Below are 21,916 nucleotides of genomic sequence, written 5' to 3' on the forward strand. Positions count from 1 at the left end.
AATTCCTGATACTTACAGTCACATGGTTCTGTACTCATCAACTTCTTGCATCTCAGTAGTCCTTCTCCAAAGAGTTGACCCGCAGTAAAATCAATGGGTCGTAAATGACTACAGGAAAATATGTAAGGTGACAATTTACCGTTGAAGTTACCAATCACAACTTTCTTACACATAAATGGTACAAAAAGTTTTATTGTAGAGGGTTTCCTTAAGCCTGGAATGCAATGTGATTAATTAGGGTTGGCTCCTCTGATTCCTTTAGGTAACCACAGCCATTACCATAAAAGTATCTACTGAAAGCTGGAGTGGCAGCCATTGTATAATCTGATCTGGCAAATGCACAGAAATTGCAGTCCAGATTACTTATTAAGGAACTAATTACCCAAGTGAAACTCCAGGGGCACCTTAGACAGATGCAATACAGTGAATTAAGGAAGGAAATAATTAGTCACAATTGCAGAGAGTAGTTCAACACAATGTATGGTATACACTCGGCAACCTATTTCCTGCAGAGCACAAGAAGCCTCAGTGACAGCTGAAGATATGCAAAAGATAAACATCATTTCTAAAAACAAGACAGACAAATCTCAATGTTAAATTACAAAAATGACTTTATTTATTTTCTGTTCCTATGTAGTACATAGTCAAATAACATTAAGACTTTTTATCATGAGTATGCACTAAGACAAATCAGCTTTCAAACATTTTCTTGACAGTCTTAGAGGCTTTGCCAGGATTTGACACAATCTGAACACAGATGGTGAGAGAAAACAAGGGGTGAAGGGAAACTGAGTGAACATATAAGGTATGAAGTTTCAACCCCGATAAAATTATTCGTTAAAGAGGCAGAATCAGGAGGGAGAGAAATAGGTACCAGGAGAAACAAATTAACACCACGTGAAAAGCCAAGCATAGGAGCTATTATTTAAGATAGCCAAGAAATTAAATTGTGCAAAGTTGTATACCCCTTTTCAAGGTCTTCTTAAAAAAAAAAATTCTTGGGTGGCAGTGGGGGTGTTACCTTTATCAGTGAGTGGCCCTGGGAAGACGGAGGAAGAGTGGATACCTGGTGACCAGGTGGGCTGTTATGTGCTTTGTATCAGAAGAATGTCACCGAGGCCCGAATCTGAAAAATCAGTGGCAAATCTGGCTGGGACTGTCCAAGGGTTCTTTTTATTTCTTTTGAATAGACAGGAAAGGATGAGAAAATCTGAGACTCTTGAGGCAATCCCCTCTCCAATAACTGCTGTTTTGCTGCTTTAACTTAAGGTTAGGATGGAACCCTGCCCTGAGTTATTGAGGTCCTACCAGAAATGTGAACTGTTTGAGTAGCATGGCCACATTCAGGATTAACAGGAGAACGTCACTTGAATCTTAATTTAGTCTCTAAAAACAAAGTTTATGTTGAAATTTATCTTATATGTTCGCAACTGAGTACTATGGCCTACAGTTTTCATAGATGGATCATAAATGCTCACTGCTTAAATAAATATATCATTACTATTTACTAGGTAATTTGGTCTGATATTAGAGAGTAAAACAAACTACTTAAAGAATGGACTTTTCTTATACTAGAATTAGGAAAATAAATAACAGTAACACCACTTGGAAGAAATGGTAATTAGATATAAAGACTTTGTTTTTTGTTTCTTAATATCAATAATCATAGTAAAGCATATTGCAAGAACTTGGACTTCCCCATCCCAAGTAACCAAAGATTCCAGGTTAAGCTTTCCTCTCCAAAATGGTTTGAGAGCCAGGCGAGGAGGCATCTCTAAATGAATGAAATACTCATAGCAGGCATGTTTTCCACATTTTTCTGGGGAAAAAAAAGCAATGCCTGTTGCATAGGATGCCAAGTAAATTGTTAAAACTCATTAAAATTCCTACATGGGAAATGTAATGAGTAAAAGATTGTGAACAAGAAGAAACTTGTTATAATTACAAAGAACAAGTTTTACTGTATCAGAACTTCTATATTGAAGGTGTGTGTTAAAAACAAAACAAAACAAAACCAAAAACCCAACAAGAAACACTAATTTTCTTAATCAGATTCCATTAGGAAATTCTTCTAAGCTCCATTTCAATCAGACCATCACAAGACAATTGTTTGTTCTACACCTGTCCATTAAAACTGACCACAGAGCTTACGCATCATGGACTGCAAGCAGCTATAAGAGTTATGAATAAATATGGTGCTTTTACATTTACATAAGCAGTTTCTCATGAATATTATAGAGGTTGGAGAAATAGAGCTAGTTGCTCCTTTTTAGCAAGAGCACTTGTAAAATTCGGAAAGTGATTAGGTAAATTCTCCTTTTCACTGAGTTGATCAGTTAAAGGACTTTAGAAAAAGTCAGCAGTTCATTTACCTGAGTTTTCCATTTATAGGCTAAATAGTAATTTAATGCTCTAAAGAATATGAACAAAAAGCCACAGTATTAAAAAGGGCCAGAGTTGGAAAAGAGACTCAAAATGAAGTTTGAGTCTTTTGAGTTTTTATAAAATCTAATAGAAACATCTAAAACATAAAGTCATAGAATTATACTGATTTACTGGATGTTATTTAAAACTTAGGTTGGGGGTCTACCTGTGAACTCATCAACAAAACAAGTCAAATTCTTTTGTAATTTTGGAGCAAATTGCCATAAGTAATAAAAGCTAGTTATTAGTAATATATTTCAGTTATGAATCCATGAGATTATCAATTAACACCAGATAAAAACTATTTTTAACCTGATTAGATCCCTTTTGAAGGGTGATATAGAAAATAACTATAAATTTTATCCAGAAAAATAGTGCACCCAGTGTTTTACTAGCAGATATCTAAGCTTACTTTCAACAGGGTATTTCTGTCATGCTTAACCATGGACGATCTGCCAATAAGTGTTTGTTTGTTTAAAACAGGTAGGACTATGTTTCTAAATACAACACATTGCTTATAATCAGGATCCCAACAGTTGTCTGAAATTGAATATTTTATCAGGCATGAAATATAACCCTATTACTATTTCAAACATGTTATTTCAATTTCAGATCTAAATAAATCCACTATGCAAAATCACCTTTCTAAAATGTTAACATTTAGCAGAAACCAAGAAGCACTTTGGTCTGCATCATTAGATTATGAAACAAATGAAAAGCATCTCTTTCCCTAATCCTCTGTCCCATGATGTATCAATATTAAAATTTAAAACAAGACTGAGGTACATATATCTGTGGAGAAGTTCCTATGGTTGCATTCAGTGTATGACTCAAAGCACTGAGCAAATTCACCAGGAACAAGGAACAATTATTAAAAAGGGCATTTGAAACACCCAAGCCTTCCTCCTTTCATTCATTGTTAAGTCACAAAACTTTCTTAGAGTAGACTGGGGCTCTGAAAAAAGTCAACATGACTTTGGGACATAAAACAAAGTTTTCATGATCAGAGGTACTAGTCCTGGATGGAGGACACAAATATGGTATTTCATTTTCCAGTTCTACAGTTTAACAGTGAAAAATTTTGCCCAAGACCCACTACATTGGATTTTAAATACAAAGAGAAATAAAATTTCTGTTGACCATCAGGTAGAAATTACTACTAGATGACAACCACCTACAGCATTTATTCAGGCTTTTTTGAAAAAGTAACAGAACCATTATAGATGAAATAACCTATTTTAAGCTAAAGAGAACAGGGAGAATTCCAGGACTTGCTTCACTAGCATTTGCAGCAAAGGCAGGCTTGAGAGAAATCGATTAATATTTATATGGAATATTCTGAACAACAGGCAACTTGAACAGATGACCACTGCTACCCTGCCCAGAGGAAGGGAGAAAGCCTGATTTAACAGAGATTTAGTAGTGAAATTTTTCTATTATATGCACCAGAATATCAAAATATCAAAGATGATTAAATTACTCAAAAACAGGTTTCTGATTATGATTTTAAAATTTAATTACATACTAGAATATTAAAATAAATCTAGTTTCTATGTTTGCCAGTTTGACATAGCAGCACTGAAATTAAAAGGGGAGGGGTAGCCTCTGTACTTAGTCTTTAAAGGTTATTTTTAACATGTTGGTAGAAATGCAAACTGGTTAAATTACAAATGACCAAATCAAGCATGCCAACCTTTAAAGATTACTGTCTTCATCCACTCACAAACTCCTTGCCTAAACAGAACTAACTGTCAGGTCTTTGAAATAATATGATTTAGGGTTCTGTTGGAGATGGGGACATTTTTAAAAATACTCTGCGGTGTGAATTTTTACTCCAGAGGATAGTTTTCTCTGTAGAATGAAGAACATGGCCAATAGAGAAGGCAGCTGGCATTAAAGTAACCAGCACAGATTCCTTGATATACACACAATGAAAACAAAAATAAGGACCCTGCACAGGTGTAAACAAGCTAACAATGACCTTGGCAAAGTATCTTCATCAACTGAAAAAAATCCCAAAAAACCATGCAACTCAAATTTCCTCCCTTTCACAAGAATGAACTGAAGGAAAAAAAAAAACCTAACACAGATGGAACCATCTGTTTCTGTCAGTAGAAAACAATAATAGATACATTAGTTTGCAGGACAAATAAAACTTTAAAATATTAATACTGAAAAAATACAAGTAAATTTTTATTAAAAATATACATACTCCTTACTCAGTCTTTGTGTACATTTTGTTTTGTGTGAAAAAGAAAGAAAATAAAAAACAAATAGGAAAAGCATTAAGACTAACTAATCATTTATACTGTATTTGGTAGAAGCATGTTGCAGTCAAACTTTAAAGAAAAATAAGTCATTCTGCTTTCATCTGCTCCCGGACATCAGAAGGCAGAGTTTCAAACAGAGCATCTTCTACAACTAGACCAGCTCTCTTCAGAGCCCGACAGTCACCAAGTTCAGGAGGGAGAATTTCAAAATGATTGCCTTTAACATCCAAATAGGAGAGAAAGAGTAAATTTCCAATTTTCGGTGAAAGTACTGATAGGCTGTTTTTTCCAATCTTAAGAGTTTTAAGTTTCTTGCAGAAATAGAGCTCATCTGGCAGGCTCTCCACTTTGTTACTAGTGATGGAAAAATACTGTAAACTTTGTAGAACTCCGATTTCAGGTGGGATAAACCGAATGTCATTGACAGATAAGTCCAAGTATCGGATTTTGTTGCATAGGAAGAGGTGGGAAGGCAGCACCTCTATTTTATTGTGACTAAAGGACAGACGCTCTAGGCTGGTGAGTTTCTTTATGTGCTCTGGGATGTAGGTGATGCTGTTATGCCACAGTTTTAGCACTGTCAATTTTCTCAAGTGCTGAAAACTAACGATTTCTTCGATAGATTTCAGATTATTTTCCTTCAGGTCCAATTCCTGGAGGCTGAGCAGGCTGAACACCGCATGGGGGATACGCTCCAGGTCACAGTGGACCAGCTCCAGGTCGGTCAGGTTGACCATCTTCTTCAGGTTGTTAAGCATCACCAGCTTGGTGCCATCATTGTGGATGCACATCTTCTGGAGATGGCTGGAAACATCAACCACTGCCTGAGGGATTTTGGAAACGTTGCTTTTGATAGAGAGAATTTTAAGGCTTTTGAGATCTCGTAGAGACTCAAGGGTGACATTTTTGGAAATGTCATTACTTAGAGAGCCCACTAGGTAGAGCTCTTCCAGATTCCGAAGTCCATACATCCAAGGGGGCAGCTCCCTCATGTCATCAAACTTGACGCTCAAGACCTTGAGGTTCTCCTTCAGGAAAGATAAAGCTGCACTGTGGATTTTGACAGAGCACTGGTGTAAAGAGAGTTCCTGGAGGCTGTCGAGCTGCGCAATTGTGGCTGGTATCATCACGTTCTTAATGATTTCAAGTTTTAGAGACTGTAACTCTGTGATTTCAAAGACGGTGTCTGGAAGGCCAGAGAGCATGATAAGCGGCAATTCCAGTCGGTTGTGGGCATTTGTCTGTAGCTTCTGCCTCAGTTTATCAGCAGTCCACTCATTATTTAAGTTCAGCTGCTTGAGCTTGTTTTCACTGACTTCAGACAGGAAGACTGCAAATCTCTTGGAATAGAGAGGGTCGTACTGATCTATCATATGAAGCATAAAAGCAAAGTCATTTTTTACATCAGGAATATCATCAATTCCAGTCTCCTGCCGGACATACTCAAAAGAATATTCCCTCAGAGAACGGTAAAACAGCCAATATAAGGTATAAAGGCACGTCAGTCCATATATACTTACAAAGCACAGGTAGCAAAAGGAAAGTTTTGAGAACAAGTGTGCCATGGTATGGTTGCAAGAAAAGTTTTTATATCCAGTCATATCCTGAATGTCCACATTACAGTCCACTGTAAACTGGACTTTGGAAACCAGGGCACTGTTATATGCAATGATGATCAGGAATTTTATAACCTTCAGTACCGTCTGGCGAACATACATGGCATACAATATATCCCCTTCTTCCACATGTAGCCTGAACTTCTTCACCTTCTCAAATAAGGCCTTCGCTTGCTCGCCTTCCTTTTTATCCAGAACACCTGCGGTGGATTTGTCAACCACAAACTTCTCAGGAATTGACTTTAAAGACTGAGAATTGACCAAGCTGCCTTCTGGACCAGACTGGATGGCGTTAGATCTATTCATGTTGTTCTTCCTATTGTCCTTTTCTTCTGAGTCTTCCCCAGACACTTCCGATAAAGCTCGGGTGGTCCATGGAGAATCAAAACACTTCCCCAGGATGGAGATGAAATGTTCTATTTTGGAGCTGGAGCCAGGAAACTTGAACCAAAAGTTACTACAGAGCATGAAGACCAGAGTATGGATGAGGACAAGGTAGGGGAAATACTTGGCATACCAGTGGAGGGCTCGCTCGTAGCACATCTGGTTTATAAAACTGTACTGTTGAAGGTCCAGGTCTGTCTTCAGTCCTTTCATTTCCACAGTGGCAGGGGTAGGAGCAGATGGTTTAGGTGGAGGCAGTGGGGTGGTACTGGCAACTGCTTGAGAGACATTTGAAACAGAAGAATGGTTCTGAGAGGGCTGCACTCTTTTTGGAAGGCAGATTATCTTGTCCTGCATGACCTGAAATACAGAAACGGTATTTTCAAATTATATTACTCAAAGAGCCTTCATAATTTCATTAGTGCTAAGAAAGCAGCAATCATGTCCAATAAATGTCCGTTTCCTCTGCTTGGAGAACACAACGTTCAGTTCCAGCATCAAGATTTTATTCTTAGCCCACATGTTGGAAAAATGAAATATCCAACTTTGTTCATCACATCTAAGACATAAAACACAGGGATTGTATATTAGGGACATAGAACAATTCACAACTTAATAAATATTAAATATATTACATTCATGTATTTTTAAAAATTTCTATTTCTTCTCTCATGGGAACCTGAGAAAATCAATCATTGATCTGGGAAGTACATCCCCTATTCAGACTCAATTTTGGCCTCCAATATTATATCATTAGTAAAAGAATTAGGAGGAGGAAATATGGAAGAACCTCCTATCTTTATAGTTTCTTTTCTTTCTACCCATATCCTGGACTATACGCATAGCTATATACAAATGACTTTAATATAATGGAAATTTCATCAAGCTTTTATAAAAGCAATTTTTTCTGAGAGGTATGGATGAATAGAGAAATGTTCAATAGTATAACAATCAGCTTTCATACCAGGTATTGGATTGAGAACCTCTAATCCTCCAAAAATGTTTCAATTTGTCAAAAAAACTATTAAGCTCTAAGAATGTCCAACAGGCTTTCAGGATTATAATCTGGGAAAGAGAGAATGCATCCTCCTTTTGAAGTTGAGGTAGGATGACACAGAATGCACTCTATATCACCTGGTGAAACTGTCCCCAGATGAAGCCCATGTAAGCAGTACCATTTGAACAATAAGCAAACAGTTCAGAGCAGGAATAATAACCAAGGAGTTGGCAGCAATGACACGTAGAATTAACAATGTAAAGAAAAAGTTTATTTCTACCTTAAAATGTCAAATGGCTAGAAATCCATAATGTTTAGTCATTCTGCAACAGCAAAGATTTATACCCTCTATAATGATTAGAGGAAAAGACACTGAGGCCATTGGGGAGTGGATTGCTATGGTATGGGAATGCGGCCACAAGTGGTGACAGGTGCATCATGGAGAAGAACCAGGAGAGGGATCAGTATTGTCAAAGGTACAGTCAAAAAGAAAAAGAAGACAGAAAAAAAATGAAGGCAGACAGGCTTCCTAAAATAGATGGGTAAAAGATTTTTTTGCCCTATATTTTTGTAAATAACAGCAGCTTGTAAGAACTCGAGAATTTTTATTTCACCTTTTCTGACCCTTTGAGAAGACTGCCTAATTAAACCTATATATCACTTCCCTTTTCCTTTACCTAGTAATTTAATGATTTTGCAAAGGCTCCGTAACAAATATTAAAAGAATAACAGCAGGGTTCCAAGCTGATGGTGCTGGGCTAAGGGAGAGGGCTTGGAGTAGGGGTGGGTAATGGCCCCATTCACCCTTGGCCCCTGGCCCCGTCCAGTTCTGCAAAACACTGAGGCTTAGATCATCACCACCAGCCTACACACATGTCACATGGAAGAAATTCCACCATTTTCTTCGAGGGGCAATCCCTAGACTGCCTTTGGAGGATAAAGGCTTGAGCCTAAAGTTAGATGACATGTTTGTGTGGGGGGAAGGGAGAGAAGTAGGGAAAAGAAATAGGGTATGGGATGGTGGATGGGAGGAAAAGAGGATAAACATTAGAGACAAAAAGAGGAAGCTGAACAGGATAATCTGATCCAAAACGTGGCAAGGTGAGCACACCTACTATCCTAAAAGCTATGTACAATTTTCTTAGAAGGAAATCATCTATGCTAAGGAAGATATCTAAGAAAGTTTGGAAGGCAGGAAAAGAAGGACAGAAAAGGTGAATCACTAAGAGTGAGGGTCAGGAGGAATCAAGGCAACAAAGAGACTGCTCAACGATGGACTCTACCTGGGACGGAACAGGTTTGGAGGGAGGAGGACATGAGTCAGCAGCAGGGGGCCAGCAGGGAGGAGCACAAGCAGGTGAGGCAACACGGCAGGAGGATAGTGCATACACTCGTTGATTCTACTATTATGATAAGTGAAAATCTTTTAATCTTTCAAATTTTCAGTAAAATCTGCTATAACATACACACATTTTATGAACAAATTCTGTAGTAATCACAGAAAAGGACCCAATTTCATGCTTGAAGCAAAGTTGTAAAGGCAAAGAAGAGTTTGCCTAGGATGAGTACAAATCTATAATCTAAACTATTTCTATGAAAAGAGAAACTGGGAACTATAGGGACTATGAGAACCTTCCAGGAGTTTGTCAGTATCTTGGAGAGGGCTTTGGACTGGAGTTTGACTCAATCTCCCCTAGGTCTTAAAGAACAGCTGACCTCTAGGTTATAAAAGTATAAAGCATGCTCCTCAAGTCTTCCTAATGTTTGTTTTTAATGTACTAGCCAGGAATTGAACCCAGGACCTCACATCTCACATGTGGGAATCCAGTGCTCTACCACTGAGTCACATCAGCTGCCCTGAGTTGCTTTTTTAATTTGTTTGCTTGTTTTTTGTTTTTAAGGAGGCACCAGGACTCCAACGTGGGACCTTCCATGTGGGAAGTAGGCACTCAATTCCTTGAGCCACATCCATTTCCCAAGACTTCATAATTAATGTCCTTGGAGGATTAAAAAATGTACATGTAAAATTGCTTCATGACTGTGATGATATCTAGGTAGTACCTGTAGAAAAGAAACCCAAGAGTTGCAGGGATTGGAGAAATGGGTTCACTAAAATTTGAACCCAAGTATTTTCATCTGCAAACCATGTTGAGATAATACTACAGCTACCTTTTTTTAAGGGAAAAAAAATCCCAGCTTCCTCAATTTCAAGGTGAACAAAATTTATTTATTTTGGTTTTGCTTTTGAAAGGGGGTGTTTTCAAGAGAAACACAAGCTTCCACAAAAAAGGAAAGTTGATCCATATCGTGCCCTGAAATGCTGCTAAAATCTAGGAAAATAAATCAAATATTTAAAATTGCAACTGGGGTGTTTAAGTCACATTTATACCTTCAAAGAGATGCATTTTTATATGCAGATATATATACTTTAGCACATTCTGAAATACCTTGCATAATCAATGTGCAATAAAGTATGGCTTTTTAATAGTAATTTCCACTATTTTAAGTAATTAATATTTATGGCTATATCTTTGATTGTATGACATATCTTTGATAATGGTTACTTGATTCTCAGTTCTTTCTTAGAATCATAACAAAATATTGTTATGTAAAAAGTATCTATTTATAAAGTCAATTTCCAGAGAAGCATGGCAGTGAAACACAGAACCCACATGTAGACAATTAGTTGAAAAGGTACATTTCCATTAATAAGACATCAAGGAGCGAGGTTAAAATAAAATAAAGTCACTGAGCTTCAGAGAAACTGCTTGCAATAATAAAGATAGAGCAATATAAACAAGGGACACTTATCTATTTTGCACCAGAGATATAAATGGCACATGCGGGGGTGGTGTAGAGCATGTAGAACATAAGTGTTCAGAGGTTCTGACCGCACCCTTAGAAAAATTCAATTATTTTGGAGTATCTACTGCATGTCAGATATTATGTTAGGGATACCAAGAACAATAAGCTCTTCAGGGTCTAGCCTAGGAGAAAGGCCTAAATCAGTAATTACAGCATGATACGTACTTAAATTCTTGTCTTTCACCATGAACTTTATAATCAGCTTGTCTAGATCCAGAAAAAAAAGAGATGATATTTTTAAATTGGAATTACTTCAAAATTATAAATTAACTGAAGAATTGATATCTCCATAATGGTGCTGATTTTTTCTCTTCACAGTATGTCTTTCCACTTGTTCACATCTAATTTTGTGTCTCAGGATTGTTATATAGCTTTCCTCACAAAAATTTCGGACATTTACTGTTGTTAAGCCTAAGTATTTTATTTTCATTTTGTTATCATAAATGGGTCTTCTCTTTTAAAATGCTTATTGTTAACACAGAAAGTAGAATCCCCCTTTTACCTTTCTCTACCCCCATGCCTCTCCTCTTAGAAAGCTCTGATAAATTTGGTAAATACTGTTCCAGACTGTTATCTTTGCACTGGCATATATAAGACGTATAAACAAACAAATGAGATATTACTATATGTATTATTCCTGCACCTTGAGTTTTCCACTTTTGCATTATATCTTGGAGACATTTACACATTGGTACATGGATATCTACTTCATGCTAAGTACAGGAGAATTATATAGGATGGATGTTCTGTAATTTATTAAAAACATTCCCATGATGATGGACATTTAGGCAATTTTGCTATTAAAAATAGTGCCACTCTCATGGTCCAATATGTCATGGTGGGCCTTTTTGGGCCTGCCTATTATGATTTTCTCTATCCTTTAATAGGACCATGTATCTTCAAAATTCTAATTAAGTTTATTTCCTACAGAATCAACACCTTACTAGTTATATGGGGAATTTACCCAGTTCCAATCAGGGTGCCAGACCCATCTTCTCTCAACCACAATAGAATAGCCAGAGAAGTTTATGCCCTTTCAAGCAGGGACGACTGCCCTAACCAGCAGGAAGTAACTACAGAAGAATGACCATCATCCCTCAGCACCCCATTAAGAATAAGGGTGTGAACTCTCTGAGGGGTAGTTGAGGCAGGTTAGTTCAGGGGAACGAGGAGAAGATGAGCCACAACATGGCTGACAGACAGCATGGCCAACAGACAACATGGCTCTGAGACCCCACTGAGACCTTGACCTTGACATTGAGGTCCCAGTTGGGACTCTTTCTGGAGCAGAGGAGAGGTCCTGGATATTCCAAACAGGCCTCACCACTGGCCTCCACCATTGATGGGGTAACCAATAATAGCTGGGGCCCCTCCCCTTAGCATTAGCAAGGGGAGGAATAATTAATAGCTTAAAGGTGACCATACAAACCAAAGCTCAATCTTTCTCCCTCAAGGAGCCCACATCAAATCCTGGTGTGTATTTCCATCCTTCTCTTCCATTTCTCAGCAAGCTCTGCTCATTTCTCCCATTTTACAATAAATTCTTTTTACTGGCCTAACTAAAACAGACAAATAAGAAACAGTGCCAGTGGGGAGTGGATGTGGCTCAAGCAGTTGAGCGCCTACTTCCCAAATGGAAGGTCCTGAGTTCAGTTCCTGGTGCCTCCTAAAAACAAACAAACAACAAACAAATGAAAAAACCAACTCAGGGGAGCCAGTGCAGCCCAGTGGTCAAGTGCCAGCTTCCCACATACAAGGTACCAGGTTCAATCCCCAGCCCCGGGACCTCAAAAACAATAAAAACAACAACAAAGCAGTGCCAGTGTCAAGACAGTACAGACTGATCTCACATAGCATTCTGAAAAACAGGGCAGCGAACAGATAGACACAGAGATCAATGGTCACCAAAGGTTAGTGGTGGAGGGAGTGGTTCACTGCCGAGGGCTGGCACGAAGGAATTCTTTGGGGTGTTGAAATTCTTTAGTATCCTGTCTGTGGTGGTGGTTTATGAGGATCTGCATGTTTTAAAACTCAAATATATACTTTAGAGGGTGCCTTCTTGAAAAGGGGAACACTAAATGCTGTCTAATACCAACATTGCTCCATCGGCTTTTTTCCTGTTATCTGCAATTTTAAAAAATATCCATTTTTTAAAAATCTCTACTTTTCACCTTTGTCTGTGATTTTATTGTTCAGGTATGGATTTTTACAAGTGGATTTAATACATTATTTTGCTTGCTCATATTTGGGTATTTATTGATACTTGGATTTATTTCTATATTTGTATTTTTTCTTTACTTCTTTTCTCCCCTTCTTCCCACCTTCTATTACATTGATAACATTTTCCATATCTTCTACTTCTCTTTCCCAACTGGCTAGGAAAGGGTAGATTGTGTTTCTATTTTTTTTTCCAGAGGTTATCTATAATTTCCTAAATCTTGCACACAAGGTTTTATAGTATTCCTACTCCCCTCCTAGGCATGTTCTGATAGCCCCCTTTTTACAGTTCTAGAGTTTTTAAAAAAATACCAAATTTTAAAAAATCTATAGTTGATTGTAATTATTTATTAATTCATGACTTACCACTTTTCTTATATTCTATACCTCTACCCTGGGTTCATTTTCCTTTTGGGTGAAGTATATTCATTAATAATTCTTTTATTAAGGGTCTGTGGATAGAAAACTCATATCTTATATGCCTGAACATATTTACTTTCATTCGTGAATAATAGTTTAGTAAATTATAAAATTGTGTTGACAGTGATTTCTTCTCACCATTAAAAGATCTTATCATCCTCTGGCCTCTACTTTTGCAGACAAGAAGCCTGCTGTCAGTTTGATTTTGTTCTTCAGTGGGCAGTCTACTTTTCTCCATGGTTTATTTAGAGATTTTACCTTTAATCTCAGATATTCTATTGTTTCACTTTAACTTCTTTTGAGTAGGTATCTATTAATCCTGTTTAGTACCTGAAGCAAAGGACTTAACTTTCTTCAAATTTGGAAAATTTTAGCAAACACATCTTAAAATATTGCCTTAAAAACTGTTTTGTCGTTTCCTTCATTTTCTCCTGCAATTCTTATTAGATGCATGCTAGAGCCTCTCAGTGTATCTTCTCAGGTGTGTGTGTGTGTGTGTGTGTATGTGTGTGTTTTAATCTGCCTTTCTCTATGCTGAGTTCAGCAAACTCTTATCTAACTCAGCAGTGACCTATAGTCCAGTTACACTATTGTAGAATTCGAGAGAGGTTCAATTATTTGCGTATAGAAAGGCCAGGACTCAGGAATGATTTTGAGAAGGAAAAATGGTTTATTGATGGCCGGCCGGCTCGGGAGCTTTCTCTTTCAATCCCCAGGCCGGAACCAGATTTTTGGTCCCTTTTATACAGAGAGGAAAGGCCAAATGGTCCTTTTGTTTCAGTTCTCAATAGGCTTGAATTAGCATATATCTTCCACATCCTAGGTACGCTTTTAGCATGGACTTCATATATTCTAGATAAGCTTTTAGCCCATTTGGTTTGCATTTTCCCTGAATATTTAAAATTTATAGACTTTGCATTGTTAAACTGTTTCCTGGGACTGGAGTCGTTGCCACGGTCACCAAGGGCAGGACTGCAGCCTCTCACCATCCCACACCCACAAGTCAGGACAGACAGCTTAGGTTATCTCTGAAGAGACAAAGAGCCTCCCACTCATAGCCCACATCAATACTATCTGTTCATTTTTTAAAAATTCAGTGGCTTTTTATTTCCAAGATTACTAAATTTTTTGTCCATCTGTTCTTATATCATATGTACCTACTTTTTCCATGTTATGTCTTTATCTCTTTGTCCACCCTAAATATATTTAGCTTATTTTCATTGTCAGCTGTCGCAAATACTTAATTTCAGGTGGAGTGAATCAACATTCCAATGCTAATTTTGTCTGCCGCCTTTCTTAGCATAGTTCTCTTCCTGCGTAAGGTAGGGAGGCGCTTTTGGAGCCTGAGGTGGCTTTCCACCGCCCTGCTCGTGCTCTCTTGTGGTTTCCTGCACCCAAATCTGCCAGCAGGTCTTTTCACGGTGTTTTGTTTTTTCAATTTTTCAATTATTCCTATCTTTATATTTTCTCTTTTTCACCGGGCTTTGATGCTTCGCTGTGATGTCAGATTTTGGCAACCCCATTGTGGAGACCCTGGGCCGGCTGCTCAGTGCTGGTTGGGAGGCTGTGTCATCCTCTATCCTCACCCCCAAGGCGCACAGCTTCCTCTGAAGCACAGGCTCCAGCGTCTAGTCAGTCGCCATTCTTTTCAGCTTTTTTGGGCATGAGGGTGACCTAACCCAGCCTTTGACTTCAAACAGTGACCAGGCTCTGGTCTCTTATCTTGCACTCTGCATTTTTAGTTTTCTTTACCGGCAGGAGTTGACCTCCTGGCTGCTACTGCTTACTTTTGGATCAGAGCCCAGAAGTTGCTTCAGCCCCACTCAATATGCCATTTGTACTCCACAGAAATGTTTATCTTGTTTTTCAGCCTAAGTATGCTTTTTTGTTATCTCTTTTTAAAATTTATCTATCATTGTTATACACATGGCACAGAGGGGATGCTTTGCAGTGTAACACTCTACCATCTTTTCTAGAAGTATGTATTTTAATATATAAAAATTAGTCTCGAGACAGATTAACAGTGTTAATGAATCAGTGTTAGTTGGATAGTGCTAAACAAAGTAAACCTGTAATGCCAAATTGCCCTCCCCCCAAAATGACTGAACCTCTTTACATTCCTCCCACAGAGCATATGAGAATACTTAATTTCCTACATCCTTAATTCCACTGCTCCTTTTCTATGAACTACAACTAAAAATGATTTCTCCAGCTTGAACCTTAAATCATAGTTCCAACTTTACTGCTAAATAGAAAGAAAATTTGCAGCAAATGATAAAACAGGGGCACCTTCTAGTAAGTTAACTTGAGATATAGGTATAATCTTTAGATTGAAGCTTATTCTTTACTATGACAGTACTTTAACTCAGTTTTGGCAGGTTTAATCCAACAGGTAAACTGGAACCACAAAAAGGCAAGTGCAGGCCAATATAAAGGTGATTAATACTTTACCCATCACTTTTTCCCTGCACCAAAGATTCAAATACAGCGTCTGGCTAGTTCCAAAGAGTTCTACCCTGAAGCTGATCAGGCAGATTTGCTCTCAATCTGACAGAATAAACCAAGATATTTCTGCTGACCAAAGAATGTCCAAGCAAAAAACAGATCCCAAAGACCTACTCCCCAGGTGTCATTCAGACACTCCTTCAGGGGTAGATTACCCTTTACTAACTTATTAAAAACTTATTATGTCTTAAGCATCATAGGAAGACCAAAGAAGCATAACCAATGTTCACTGTTCTAGAAGCACTTATAATCTAGCTGGACAGACACAACCACATGAAAAGCCACACAGGAGTGTGAACAAGTCAGAGTGAAACCAGGTAAATGGTCCTGGTAGGTACGATAGGAGCTCAGACTTAGAGTAAGCAAGGAAGGCTTCACGGAGCAGAAGCAACTTTATTTGGGCTTGAAGCTATGAGGGAAGGGTAAGGTCAGAACCTAGTAGATGCCAGAGACAGGAGAAAGGGTTGATACTTGGGAAGAGAGGGAGGAAAATTAAAATGATGAACTGTCATTTTTCCTTCTGAGGTAGACTCATTTCTCCTGGGTAAAGGGATGGAGAGTGAAGGAAAAGGAGTTAACTGTCATGGCACTAAGTTATCAGTTAATGTATAAACTTAATTAAGCATTTTCTCCCCAAAACAAGATGTTAGAAGGACAAAGAAAGCACCTGTCCTCAAAAGCACACTAGCATTAACTCTGAAAATACAGATTTTGTTTCAAGGCTAACCACTGAAAATATTTTAAGTACAAAAAGTCTTGGTGAGAAAAAAACAGGAACTGAAAAGGCCGAGAAGATGGTTCTAAAGGGAGTGAACACTTAAATGCTCTACTGTCAGCAAATGTCTTGTTCACAAATCTTGCTAGTCTCTGAGTCCAGTGCATGAGTATTTGGTGGTGGTGGGGATCACCACTTGAGCATAAAAATAGAGACCCACAAGAACCACACACACTGCATTTCTATCACCAGGGCAAACAAAACAAGGCCCTTGTCTCCAGGGGAAATGGAAAAGCATAACTGCAAATATGTGGCCTCATTTCCTGCTTGCTATGCACATGGCATCTTCCTTTCTTTTTAATGATGTTCAAAGCTTATATGATGGCCAGGAAATAACACATTGTGTACAGAGGAAGTTTAGACTACGTTACTAATGAGAGAGGAAAAAAGACTAAAGCATGTTGCTAAATTTTAAGGTGTTTATTAATAAAGCACAGAGCTGAGTAAAGTATTTGTTTTTATTGGTTGTTCATTTCCTCAACAGCAACAGGAAAAGGAAAAGAAAAAAAATCATACTGTGGTACTTCTGAGGCATGTAGTCGATGTCCTTGGACGAGAATTCGGGGGATTGGAGGAATGAGTCCATTAAAATCTGGATTTTTTAATTTATTAATTTTCTCAGTGGTAAAGTATAATAGAGTATTTGTTATATTTGTTTGTTATAAGTATTAAATAATTTGAAAAGATAAAGCATATTTTCTTGAGTCTTACTACAATACAGAACAAGTAATAAAAAGGTAGGAAATAATTTCAAATACTCTACCAGAACTGCAGTAATTCTTAAAGTTCTGATTTTGCTCCATCATAGCACCTAGGAAAACATAGTGTAGGTGTCTACTTACTTACTGGTTTCCTTCCTAGAGCACTGAGCTCCTTACAGGCTGATACGATGTCTTGTTTTCACTGCCTGGTACAAAGTAGGTATGCAATTAATGAGGTGAATAAAACAAACAGTATGTCTCCCCATCCCTTCCAAAAGAAAACAAACCACAGCAAATAGCAAATACACGCATTTATATAATCTGAGGCCAGCAAACATCTGGAAATACTTGGCTTCTAGCTAACTTCCTCTGAGATGAACAATTCATTTCTCATGTCCTCCAAATGCCAAGTGATGTCAGACTAGTGATTCCTAAAGCTAGAGCTAAGTGCTGACTCATTAAAGATACACAAAGAGTGCCAGATTTGGGAAGCACTGTCCATTTATTCCTAAGTGAAAAAGAAGCCATCACATCTACATTAGTAACATGTTTACATTTTGAAATTTTCTTAATAAAGGCAATTCTATCACTGAAAGACTGACACACTGGCTGTCCTGAGGGCAAGAATGGTGATACACACTATCAGTGCTAATTTTTTTTTAAATCTCGTTAACTAACCTGAGATTTTCCAGCCTTCAAGGGGGCATTCGTTACCTGTATCTTCTTGGTTGTATCTACATTGTGTTTCTTCCCTTCTTCTTTCAAGGCAATTAAAAAAAAAAAAGTTTCAAGAGTGAGGGAGGGAGTGAGATTTGAAGCAGTCTCCTCTCAATTTGCTTTGTGGCACATTTCCATAAGCCAAATGGACCAGTGAATTATTTGATTAATGACAATTTTAGATTTAAGTGGAAAACATCCAACCAAAATTATGAGGGGAAATTCAATGGCTATATAAAAACTGTGGCTAAAAAATAATATACATTTCATTATTCATAAAAGAGACTACTGTTTCAGTTGCTTAAAGAAATTGAAATATTTATAATTATGCTCTTGAAGTAATGCAGGAAAAGCTCTTTTTGAAGCAATGCCCTGGGACTGAAATCTTACCTCTGTTCCCAGCTGACTTATCTCTGGATTCTCTACAAGTTTACTGATAAATTCATGAACAGGAGTAGGATAGGAGAAATTGGGAGAGTCTAAAGTAAAACACAACTCTTCTGGACTAATCAAAATGTACAAACGACACAAAGATACTCTAATTACTGGAAGCATACAAACAAACAGACAAAACTATTCTAAAAGGATATTTCAAAAATGATAATTTATTTTAAAGATTTACATTTCTATAATAAACGATAATTTGTTTCAGTATTCAGCAAGAGAAATGGTATCAAGTACCAGGTTATGGTCCAATCTATACAAAGAAATGAATGATATAATTTATGGAAGAATAGTTATAACTGGTGACATCATCTGCTTGCAGGTAATGCAAGAATCATGACAATTCTTAATCATTTATGTGCACTGGAAGGTAAAACAATTCTTTTTTCTGGTCACGTTGTTTGGAAGTCAAGAGATCTGGACTCCAGAAATACCATGAACTTGGATAAGAAAGTCTGCACACACTTCAGGCAAACAGTACACACAGGGTGAATTTCAGCTAGTATTCTTCCTTTCTTCAGAACCATGCAGATAATGGCTGATCTCTGAATGCAAGACTCTTTGTTCTTCTTCCTTACTCCCTTCTAGAAGAAAGAGGGCTAGAGGAATTGGTAATGTTCAAGGAAAAGCACTGAAGCATCATGTTCACAGGGGCTAAGGCTCTAAGCTCAAGTGGCAGGGGCTGTTCTTCGGGATGTCTGTTTGGACTCCATCTTTAGAGCTTATCTTGAGAGTCATCCTTTTGAAGTCTCCCTTTTCCCTCGAAGCTGATGTGATATGATGGGTCTAGTCTTGCCTCTCAAGAAGTTGCTCTTAGCCTAGGAGGGCCTGAGGAGGGTAGCTTAGACCAGCTTCAGAATTAATATTGTCTTTCCCTCCCTCTTTCCACTCTTGTGTCTTCCCTTTCCATGCTCTCCTTATCCTCTCCTGGGATTGGCAGTAATTAAGGTGTAGGAGAAGAGGGATGTTGGAGATTTGGACCTGAAGGGTATCAGGAATGAAAGAAAGAGAAAAAGGGGGAAGGAAACAAAAAGCAAGAATGAGAGAGCGGGGATCAGGGGGTCTGCGAGTAATGACTCCTCAGACAACTTTATTGTTTACAAGGGGCTCTCTCTATACCCCAGTGTATACGACAAGAAGCAGGAACACGTAGCCTACATGACGACAAACAGCATTACCCATAGTCTAAGGAATTTTAAAAAATCCTATCTCAAGGTACAAAGTCTAAGTGTTCTATTCACTACAAAAGGTATGTGCTCATCTTTTCCTTCAGCCTTTAACAGCTTCATCCCATTTTGCCGGGAACTCTTAATTACTGCATCCCTTAAGTTGCAAGTGTAGCCATGGAGACAGCACTAGCATGGAGACTGCACATCTCTCCTTGTGAGGCCACTGTGCCTCAGTTTCCAACAAGGCCAATGGGGCTTCTTGCCCCACTTCTGGCTCAGGTCACAGAGGCTTGTAGAGCTTAGGCAAAGGGGGTTCCTTGTGCCTTATTTGAGGCCCAGCCTAGGCTCAACAGGAGACTGATAGTGACATTTGGGCCCAGAGCTTTAGCTTTAATCAAGTGATCCTTTGCCTGGTCTTGTCCTTTGTCCATTTAGCTCCTGTAGGGTCTTCTGGGAGAGGGAAGTAGGCAGCCATGGAAGGAAAGAATTTGGGTATTTGGTCCTGGATCCCAGACCTCTCTCAATATGTTTGCCAGAGACCCAACCAAATCCACTCATGACTACATGGAAATGGCCCCAAAGGAAGACAAGGCATTCTGATATCTATAAAGAGACTAAAGTAACATATTTCTATTTACCATCGTTTTCTATTCACAATGAATCTGTGAAATGGAGAAGATGCTTATTTTATAAAACTAGGGCTCAGAAAAGCCAGGTGTTTCACCTAAAAGGATATGGGAGAGCCCATATTTTCTGTTTGAAGTTTTGGGGAAAGATTAGATTTAATTTTTCTCTTCAGATTTACTTGGCCTAGATAAAATTATAAAAAACTTAGTTTTGGTTTTTTTCTCTTTAATTTCCAGTGAGCTCATGAGGTTTCTTACAGGGTAAAGTGATGATATAGTTGATAGCCTGTTTATTCAATAAAAGATTTGTGGTTGATAGTGCAGAATTTCTAAAAATATAAAATCAAGTGACTAACAATATATTCATGCGCACCAAAAATACTCCAGAAAGGAAGTTCCCCATGACACTTTCTCATCATGAATTAAGCATTTTCTGACTCCAAAATCTAGTGCCTACATTTTGAAAATTAACATGCATTCTAAAAGACAAGCTAACACATATGAACTTAAGGTCACAAAGCCCAACCTTTAGGTATCAGTGCAAAGAACGGTACTCACTCTTAAGAACTAATGTCTTATGTGGAGAGAGAACAATTTTATTTTAAAATAGCTGACCTTAATACTGCCAATTAGCACAGGTTTATTTCCTAGGCTATGTAATGTTTTGAAGTTGTCATTATGTGAAAAAAGAGTGACTATGTAAGCTGCAAAGCTTTTATCCCTTTATTCTTTGACACAGGAAGTACTATTACATATGTCAAAAAAAAAACCAGAAAGTTTTTTATTTGCTAGAAACCTCCCTTTGGACATTCTTGAAACTTTACCTTGCCGCCATTGTCTTACTCTTTTTAACAGCCCATAATTCTATTTTTCCAGGAATAGAATTTAAGCTCTCTTATATAAAATATCAGAAACCTTGATTTCCCCAGTTAGACTCAAATGTTCTTTCTTATTTGATCATTGTGTGTGTGTGCATATATATGTGTGTTTGTATACATTCATACAGTGGAGATATAGCTCAACTCTAGCAATTATCTTATGTTTTAGAAAGATGTATATGGAAGACTATCTTTGCAACACTTTAAACTTGTTCCAGACTAAGAACAAGTCTTTGTGTCTTCAGAATTTAACACAGGATCTAAAATATAGGAAATTGAGAATAAACTGGTACAATGAATGAATGTCTTATTTTGTCTCTCCACCTATTTCTAAACTCCTTTGATAAAGTTTTAAATTATTCTATATTCCCCATAATATCTAGCACAGTCCTGGGAACCTAGTCAACATTCAATAAATTTGCACTGATTTATTTGCAGGTTTCATAGCAAAAATTTCATTAAACAGAACACTTCTCCTTAGCACTATATGTACTCAAACAAAAGCTAGATATTAATCTGTCAAGGAGGTTATAAAAGAGATTTCTATTTTTGGATGGGATTTAACTGAGTGACCTCTAAATTTTCTTCCAATTCTTAAATTGTTGTTAACTTTTAAAAATGAAATTTAGTTAGCTACTGCACGACTACAGCCCCTTTTTAGATAAGAATAAACCAATACCATGAATATGTTGCCATTACTTAAGAACCATTAAATTTTAAAATAATTTTTATAAATGTCCTGAAAGACTAAAATATCCTAAAGAGTTGTTGAAAATAAACAAGTCCTCAAGAGTTCATCTGAAAATTGGTTGTTTAGAATACAGAAACTATTTTTCCACAAAATTTCATGAAGGTCGTTAAGCTTTCAGGGCACGCTGAAGATCTAATCCTGGGGTGCTGAAGTCAAA

At 37.7% G+C, this 21,916-nt stretch overlaps 1 protein-coding gene across 1 annotated transcript in view; it reads right to left on the reverse strand.

Moving 5' to 3' along the window:
• Window positions 1-593: 593 nt before the first annotated feature.
• LRRC8C (leucine rich repeat containing 8 VRAC subunit C) overlaps window positions 594-21,916 on the reverse strand; it is a 101,405-nt gene continuing 80,082 nt past the window's right edge. The window contains exon 3 of the mRNA XM_004478041.3: window positions 594-7,054. Coding sequence (XP_004478098.1) covers window positions 4,781-7,054 — 2,274 coding nt within the window. The 3' untranslated portion in view covers window positions 594-4,780. The remainder of the gene's footprint in view (window positions 7,055-21,916) is intronic.

This window comes from Dasypus novemcinctus, chromosome 9, assembly GCF_030445035.2.
Source record: "Dasypus novemcinctus isolate mDasNov1 chromosome 9, mDasNov1.1.hap2, whole genome shotgun sequence".
NCBI classification, from domain to species: domain Eukaryota; kingdom Metazoa; phylum Chordata; class Mammalia; order Cingulata; family Dasypodidae; genus Dasypus; species Dasypus novemcinctus.